This window comes from Mytilus californianus, unplaced genomic scaffold (assembly GCF_021869535.1).
Source record: "Mytilus californianus isolate M0D057914Y unplaced genomic scaffold, xbMytCali1.0.p SCAF_8, whole genome shotgun sequence".
Classification (NCBI taxonomy): Eukaryota; Metazoa; Mollusca; class Bivalvia; order Mytilida; family Mytilidae; genus Mytilus; species Mytilus californianus.
Genome location: NW_026262734.1, coordinates 102319254 through 102328723, shown reverse-complemented (window position 1 = coordinate 102328723; position 9470 = coordinate 102319254). Strand labels below are relative to the sequence as shown.

General features: G+C 30.7%; 1 protein-coding gene across 1 annotated transcript in view; it reads left to right on the top strand.

Moving 5' to 3' along the window:
- Window positions 1–130: 130 nt before the first annotated feature.
- LOC127711388 (histone-lysine N-methyltransferase SETD1-like) overlaps window positions 131–9470 on the top strand; it is a 38819-nt gene continuing 29479 nt past the window's right edge. Inside the window, 5 exon segments of the mRNA XM_052217424.1 lie at window positions 131–333; window positions 467–594; window positions 1362–1457; window positions 3387–3557; window positions 9194–9293. Coding sequence (XP_052073384.1) covers window positions 321–333; window positions 467–594; window positions 1362–1457; window positions 3387–3557; window positions 9194–9293 — 508 coding nt within the window. The 5' untranslated portion in view covers window positions 131–320.

Here is a 9470-nt window from a genome sequence, read left to right as displayed (position 1 = left end):
GTAAATTCGTGTATAATTGGATGACATACAAATAAAAATATCTTTTAAACATAATTTCCTAGCCTAATATTTATACGAAAATATCACGATTTCCAGATTTTACAACTCTGCCTTTCGGTGCAATGAATTGTGGGATAGAAAGGAATCTTTGATGCTTGTGTTTTAAGAATGAGCAAATTATTTCACTTAAATACGTTTACAAACGATACTTTTGTTTGTAGATGTGTTTTTATGTATCCTATTTAACCCAAGAATCCGTACAGAAGCCCAGGGGTAGCCAGAATTGTCAATCAACTTGAAAAGACATGGATTTCGACAGAATGGAAAGCTCCAGTGAGGATATACAATGTTTACATTTGAAAATTTTATCAAATTTCAATGAAAAGACAATTCTGTCATTTATAATTTAGTTACCAAAACATATTTTGAGTCATGGCAAATTAATGCATTTAATTTCTATTTTCAGGCTTAAATGGGATGAAAGCAGGGATGGATGGAGACAAGAAACTGAGAAGAAATTACAAACTGCTTGTAGATCCCATGATAAGAGGAGGCTCCCAGAAAATCTACAGATTTGATGGAATAGATCCAACGGTAACATGTTATGACTAAGAATGAGAAGACTGTCAATTATGACAGTTGGATAACTTTCTTTTTATGTTGATACATGCAGTTTCAACAGGAAATATATACTTACTTCATGCATGTTTAGGATTATTAGAAAATGAAAGGATATGGAGAAAATGTACATGGGACAAAATCGCACACAATACATAGAAAACATTGAAAATTATCAATGAACAGGGCTTTTATTCCTGTTCTTCATCTTGACAGTTGATGTAGGGTCTTGTTTACATGTATATGTACAATGTACAATGTACCATAATTTCAGATTCTTGGATATACTTTACATGTTGTAATTTAAGTGCAAATTGTAAAAATTAAAGCATACAGCTGGTAATAGATTGTTTTGTTTTCTTTCTGTAGCTTCAACTTGTATGCAAAACACATTAAAAATGTAATAGTGTTATAAAAATTAAATTTTATTTAAATCATATAGCATGTATATGGATGATGTTAATTATTTTAGATGATACATGTACAAGGGATGTAAACATTTAATTCATTTCATAGGTTTAAAAAATATTATATTTTTCTTTTTCATATTTGTAGCACAAAACAATCTTGCCAACGGTGAATTGTAGGTAGAAAATATACATTATCTGAGAAAAATATATGATACGTTCTAGTTGACATGTTTTAGTGTATGTACAGATACAGAAAAGATTTTGATAATTCTGAATAGCATGTGTATTAAAATCTATTAGAATGGTTATGTCATTTAAGCTTCCCTTTTATAGGACAGTCATCAAATCCACACTAGAGATCCAAGATCAAGGTTAACTCGAATGTGGACAAGAAGAATTCCTGCAGATTTACCTGTTCCAAGATTTACGGTAAAACTAATATAGTTTGTCTCAAAGTTGTATAATGAGTCATTGCCTGAACTATTTTATTTTTACTATTTATATGCTATTACTGAAATGTATAAGATCTTGTGTCTGTTTCATTATGACCTATACAACCAGCCAAAGGTTTTTCTTCTTTCCAATATGAAATTAAGAAGATGTGGTATGATTGCCAATGAGACAACTCTCCACCAGAGACCAAAGGACATAGAAGTTGGCAAGGCCTTCAACAATGAGCAAAACCCATACCGCATAGCAAGCTATAAAGGCCCGACATGACAAATGTAAAACAATTTCACAGAGAAAACTAACCGCCTGATTAATGTTAAAAAAAATGAAAGGAAAACAGAGACTGTCACAGAAACCATTTGTGCTTTAAGGAACAACTGAGATTTGTTAGATTTATGTGATTTGAAGGTTAAAATGACTGTTCTGTATATTTCACTTTCCCTAGGATGTTTATACATGATTTTTTGCAGAACACATGTATAGTTTTTTTTTTTATACTTACCACATTTTAAAAAAATTATAAGTATTTATATTAATACCATACCTGAAAACTAACAAGTTAAAGGATGGACATGTAGTAGATATGAAAAATCTAACAAGAGCGTAAATTATCAGAAAGTCAAGATCTTTTGTAAATCTATCAAAAGTATCACAGGATTCCTTATACGATTTATTGCCCTTCAATGATGATATTTTGTTGTTTTTGAGATATTATCTGATTATCTTGAAAATATTAATAAATAGTGAGAAACTGGAACAACATATTTGATAAATGATAAACAAGCAAATTGAGATCCACATAAAATTTCATTGATCATGTTGATAGTTCTAATATAATCCAGGAAAAAAACTTTGATTAGATTATTGCAATGAAATGACTCCATACCACTTTACAATCACTTACCTTCAATGTCAAAATCAATGGGCAATTCTTCGACGAATTGGAAAATAATAGACTAATGTTTGAAATGTCCCCAAAAACAGTCATTTACAGGTAAATTTGTTGGGACTAGGTTATAGAAAAATAATATTAAGTTTCCTTTCCCTTTAGACAAAAATTGTTTGACGTTGCCTACCTACCTGAAAAATTTGATGATTTTATGACAAATCCTTTAAAAAAATTTCAGAGATTTTCTATCTGCTCTAATGCATTTTCTTATGTAAAACATGTAACTTATGTTGTTGGCCCAAAAAAAGTTAAGTCCCTACCTACCTACCCAACCCTACAAGGAATGGATAGGCACATCAGACAAATAATTTGTTAAGGGTGGCCTTATATATTATTATATATTGGTACACAGGGGGTTGGGGTTCTTAAAATTAAATTAGCAATTCACAATTTAGTTTAGAAGGCCCAGCTTGTCTTGTACAAAATGTATGCTGTTTATGAAACAAAATGAACACTTCAATTCGTATGAAAAAAGGCACCAAATTGTGAAATTCACTTTTTAAATCCAAGTCAGGAGCATGTTGATATTTATTTACAATTTTATATATTGTTATGCCGCACCATTAGGTGAAAGGGGCATTAAGTTTACCCTTTTCTGTTTAAACGTACATCCAAAAATTGGTCTCTGTTTTCTTAACTTTGCCTCAACCAAATGTTATGAAACTTATACACAATGCTTATTACCATCAAACACAGATCAAGTTAGAGTTAGGGTGGTGTCACTTTCAGTGCTCTTGAGTAATGTTCCTTTATAAATGGAAAAATAGTTGAACTTGCAGTATATTTACAAGGGGGCATCTGTGTCCCATGGACACATTCTTCTTTTATTTTTTATAACTGTGTGTTTATTGTTCAATTTGTTCTATTTTCAGTATGACCACTACTATGTTGGACCACCTCCTACCAATGAAGTGACATTACCAACTGTGTGTTTATTGTTCAATTTGTTCTATTTTCAGTATGACCACTACTATGTTGGACCACCTCCTACCAATGAAGTGACATTTACCAACCTGAATGACAATATTGACAAAAAGTTTTTAGAAAATATGTTAAAAACATTTGGACAGTTGGAAGAAGTGAACATTTTTTACAACCCAAAGAATAAAAAACATCTTGGTATTGGGAAGGTATGAGATAAGAAAAAATTATTTATGAAAATGAGGCAAAAGAAAAATATATATCTATGTAGACTTTAATTGGTTTCAGAAATTAAGGAAAGTAGGTGGGAAAAAAGGATTTATTTATCAACTGTATTTCAAAGACTTCAGAAGGAAGCCACATTAAAATTAACATAATCATTTGCTGAAAATTGGGGTAAAGCGGGATAGGTTAGGCACTAGAATAACTTATGATTGTGAAACCTTAAACATGACTTTTAAACCCAAGCTCTGAAGGAGAGGAGTATCCTGGTTTACCTCTGTGAGTGCTATGAAATTTACGGCATATATTTTAGCTCACCTAGCCAAAAGGCCAAGAGAGATTTTCTCATCACTTGGCCACCACTACGGTTAACCAGGATACTCCTCTCCTCTCTGTTAACTTTTACAAAAAACTTCTTCTCTGAAACTACTGGGCCTAATTTAACCAAACTTGGCCACAATCATTATTAGGGTATCTAGTTTAAAAACTGTGTCTGATGACCTCGCCTGTCAACCAAGATGGCTGACATAGCTATAAATAGAACATAAGGGAAAAATGTAAGTTTTCCTTATTATTTCGAAAACTGCTATTAATAGAGAAAATCTGACAGGGACAAAAATGCCTACTATCTCGAAAATTATGATAGACACTTTAAAAAGAAAAATGATCAGCAAGACGAGATCTACAAATAAGTCAAATAACATAAGAAATAAAACATTTTATTTCACTAAAGCCCCACATTGGGTATGTTAGTACAACATTTTAATAAACAATAAAAGTGTGAACATATTTACATGAGAACAACATGGTAAACAAAGGTACAATAATAGTATATATAATGAATACTGATATGTGATAGGAAGTACAAATTATAGTAACATGATTAAGCACATGTATTAAAAAAGTATTTAAAACACTTTTGCAAAATTTTGCTATTCCAGTAAGTGTAAATAAATCAGATGTATTCATCAGTTCTTTAAACTTTAAAACATTTGGGTTATTACATATATTTTAAAGGTAAAAATTTAGCTCTTACATTGTTGAAAAAGGGACATTTGAATAAGTAATGAAACTCATTACCAAGTTCATTAGCATTACAGAGATTACAATGTCTTTCAGTTCTATCAATAATAATCTACCAGTTTCAATGGGCAATTTGTTACTAAGGCAACGGAATTTACATAAATACATTCTTGGATCAGATGGTAACACTGATAAATATTTCTCAAAACAAAAATCAGATAATGTTATTACTCCAGTTTAGCATAAATTTATTGCTCAAACATTTCTTAACATTCTTACTAATATTATCAGATTAGCAATTATTTGATCATCCCATATCAAATTAAATCCACATTCATAGAAAGTGTTTTTAATTTCTAACCCCTTTTACTAAGCTGATACAATATAGAATACAGTGTATCTGAATTTTTTTTCTCTTTTGCCGCACATGATACATTGTCAGAAACCAACGATTCTAGCTTTAATAAGAATATGTAATGGTATTCTTCCCAATTCTCCATAAATCAAGCAATGAGCAGTAAATTTTTTAGCCTTCAAAACTGTATTACAAAATTGTATATATGGAACCAGAATGGTCAGAGGACTCCTTATAAGAGTTATTGCCCTTTAATGACAATTTTTTTTGCTTTATTGTCTAATATTAGATAAATAGAATATTTTAAAAGCAAAAATGATCACTACAACAGGATCTACAAATAATTCAAAATAGCCGAAATCTTCTGTCGAGTACTTATTAGAGTTATTGCCCTTTAATGAAAAGTTTTACCAGTTTTTCCCGTTTTTGCCTAAAATCTTGAAAGCTGTTATAGATAGACAGAAACTTTAAAAGCTAAAATGATCGGATAAGATCTACAAATTAGTCAACATAACCGAAATTGTTAATCAACTACTTATTGCCCTATAATGAGAATTTTCCCTTTTTTTCCTATTAGCTTGAAAACTGTAATAGATAGATAGAAACTTTAAATAGAACAAATGATCAACAAGACAATTTCTACTAGTACAAATAAGCCATAATGGCCGAAATCTTCAGTTGACCCTTTTTTTGAGTTATTGGCCTTAACTGATAATTTTTAACATTTTTATGCATTTTTTGCTTATTATCTTGAAAACTATAATAGATAAATAGCAACTTTAAAAAGGAAAAAAATTATCAGCAGGATAAGATCTACAAATATGTCAACATGACTAATATTGTCAGTTAACTCTTAATGCAGTTATTCCCCTTTAATGATTATTTTTACTAAAAAGTGGCTATTGTTGAAGATGCAGTTGGGCGACACAGGCTCTTTAGAGTCTCTAGCTTAGGCTTCCTGAAATTTGATTCATGTGAGCATGATATACAGTGTGATGCAATTTCACATACATCACTCATCAACTTCCTGCTACTGCGGATTCAGTTTATTTTAGTGAGATACCAAATTTTGTGGAATTCATGGGTACAGGTGAACCAAGACTTTCAATGATTGACAATGTATAAAATTTCTTTAGGCTTGTATCATATGATGCAGATTTTTGCAAAACCAAAAAATACAATATCCATGAAAATACAATTTTTCCTAAATCCACGAAAAACATCTGAATCCACAGTAACTGAATTTTTATCTTTTTTCATACATCATGAAAATCTGCTTAATATTTCAATTGAGAAAACAGATTTGATTAACAAAAAATAAACACAAAATTATAAAGATATTTCAGACATATTTTATTGTTAAAAAAAATGACAGAAGTTTTGAGCTTAGGAGGTCTTCTCATAATATTAGATAATATAAGACATAGTCATGATCATGATGATACATGTAGTACACTTAACATAGAAATTAATGTATATGAAATTTAAACATGTTAAAGAGAAAAGGAAACTACATACATGCATGCAAAATAATACCAGATTTTTATAGACTAGTACTTGTATTAATTACGAAAATGTATTGACAAAAAACATAGGTTTGAACAAGGGTCTGTAATTTTTATGAGATTTTGTATTCTTCTTACTGATGATTACCCAACGGCAGTAAATCTACATATACATTTATACTAAAAGACTTGCAAAAAGTTTTCTTTGGTGCAAATGAATAAAGAAAAAAGTTTTAAACTGAAATTGTCTATAAGGATAACCTTTGCTGAAAATTTATAAATAATAATAAAGTAAATAATCTGCCCTTGATTGTAATATTCTGCTGTTGGTTGTCACCGCATGTAACAGTGATAAGGGATCATTTACATGATATTCTTATGGGCATTAAACTACGAAAGAGGCCTTGTGGACTATTAATACAATATCAAGTGGCAGCGTTATTACCGGTAAACATGGTAAAGCATTACAATTAGGTTAAATAATTGAAAACCTGAAAATGCAATTTTGTACAAAAAAGAGGGTAGAAAATGTCTGATCATGACAAATTTTCAAATTCAAAATGACTGAAATGAAGAATTTAATTTCAGTTTTTATACGACCGCAAATACAGTCGTATATTGGTATGACGTTGTCGTCGTCCTCGTCCGAAGACACATTGGTTTTCGCACTATAACTTTAGTTTAAGTGAATGGATCTCTATGAAATTTTACCATAAGGTTAAATACCACAAAAGGAAGGTTGGGATTGATTTTGGGGGTCACGGTACCAACAGTTAAGGAATTAGGGGCCAAAAATAAGCATTTTCTAGTTTCCAGACAATAACTTGTGGAACGGTGTATGGATCTCTCTGAAATTATACACCACAAGTTTCCATACCACAAAGGGATGGTTAGGATTTGCTTTGGGGGGTTATGGCTCAAACTGTTTAGGAATTAGTGGCAAAAAAGGGGGAAAAACAAGGTTGTCCTGGTTAATGGACAAATACTTTAGTATAAAACATAATTTAAAGCAGTGTAAGGGAGATAAATCAAATACATCATTTGAATTACCTCCCTTACACTGCTTTTAAATTGTGTATAAAGTAATGGTTAATGAACAATTAAGACAATGTAAAACAGTGTAAGGGAGGTTATCCAGATACAACGTTTTGGTTACTTCCCTTACACTGCTTTTAAATTATATTTATAAAGGAAGACTAGTAAAAATATCTGCAAATGTATCTTTTTTTTTTTTACAAAAAAATCCATATGAAAGATTTGACACCATATTTTAAATTCTATTATAAAATATATTAAGTAAGCACTATGGTAAATTTAAATGGGTAATTATGATTGCAAATTCCATTGGAAATTTGAATTGAGATTATGACCATATCTTGAGGGAAAGAATTTTTTTGGGGGAAAAGGGGGGGGGGGGGTAAAAAGAAATTGTGGGGGGTCAATTTTTTCTCATTTCAGATTTCAGAAATTAAAAAGAATTATTCTTCAAATATTATTTATTTTTCAAATTTCAAATATTGAAAAATTTCAAGAAGTAATCCTTTATTGCACAGTATGGCGCATTAGATTTGTAAATCTTTGACCACATTTCTTTATTTGTTATGCCGAATCTGACCGTGTATTTAGATTTTTAATTTTGGGTCCAGTTTTCAAATTGGTCTACATAAAGGTTCAAAGGGTCCAAAATTAAACTTAGTTTGATTTTAACAAAAATTGAATATATGGGGTTCTTTGATATGCTGAATCTAAACATGTATTTAGATTTTTGATTTTGGGCCCAGTTTTCAAGTTGGTCCAAATTGGGGTCCAAAATTAAACTTTGTTTGATTTCAACAAAAATTGAATATATGGGGTTCTTTGATATGCTGAATCTTACCATGTATTTAGATTTTTTATTTGTGGGCCCCACTATCAAATTGGTTCATATTGAGGTCAAAAGGGTCCAAAATTAAACTTTGTTTTATTTCATCAAAAATTGAATTATTGGGGTTCTTTGATATTCCAAATCTAACCGTGTATTTAGATTTTTAATTTTGGGTCCCGTTTTTTAAATTGGTCTACATTAAGGTCCAAAGGGTCCAAAATTAAACTTAGTTTGATTTTAACAAAAATTAAATTCTTAGGGTTCTTTGATATGCTGAATCTAAACATGTGTTTAGATTATTGATTATGGGCCCAGTTTTCAAGTTGGTCCAAGTTGGGGTCCAAAATTAAACTTTGTTTGATTTCAACAAAATTGAATATATGGGGTTCTTTGATATGCTGAATCTAACCATGTATTTTGATTTTTGGGCCCCGTTATCAAATTGGTCCACATTGAGGTCAAAAGGGTCCAAAATTAAACTTTGTTTGATTTCATCAAAAATTGAATTCTTTGGATTCTTTGATATGCTGAATCTAACCATGTATTTAGATTTTTGATATTGGACCATAATAGGTAAATTAAAAAATTTAAGTTCTTAGACCACATTCAATCTGTGTCAGAAACCTATGCTGTGTCAAATATTTAATCACAATCCAAATTCAGAGCTGTATCAAACTTGAATGTTGTGTCCATACTTGCCCCAACTGTTCAGGGTTCGACTTCTGCGGTCGTATCAAGCTGCGCCCAGCAGAGCATTTTATTGAGTTCTAAATAAGTCAACTAGTCTGGCAAACATGACAGTTTCTGGACTCATTTGAATGAAATCTGGATCAAGAAAATAATAAAATAATAAATATTGTTTTAATTCTTTTTCAGGCTGTGTTTGTTTCATCAAAGTCAGCAAAGATATGTGCAGAGAAACTAAATCAGACTTCTAAAATGGGGAACATTATGACGGTTTATGTTGATCCTGGAGGTAAGCTGGAAATACTATCCAGGGTTCTCACTAAAGATTTTTATAGGGGATTCCAGGGACTTGAGAAAATTTTTGTCATGGTGAGCAGAGTTAATCAGAAAATAATATTGGCATTGGTATAATATACTATTGACAAAAAGAGCAAGGAAAATACATCAAATCTAGTTTAATTATTAA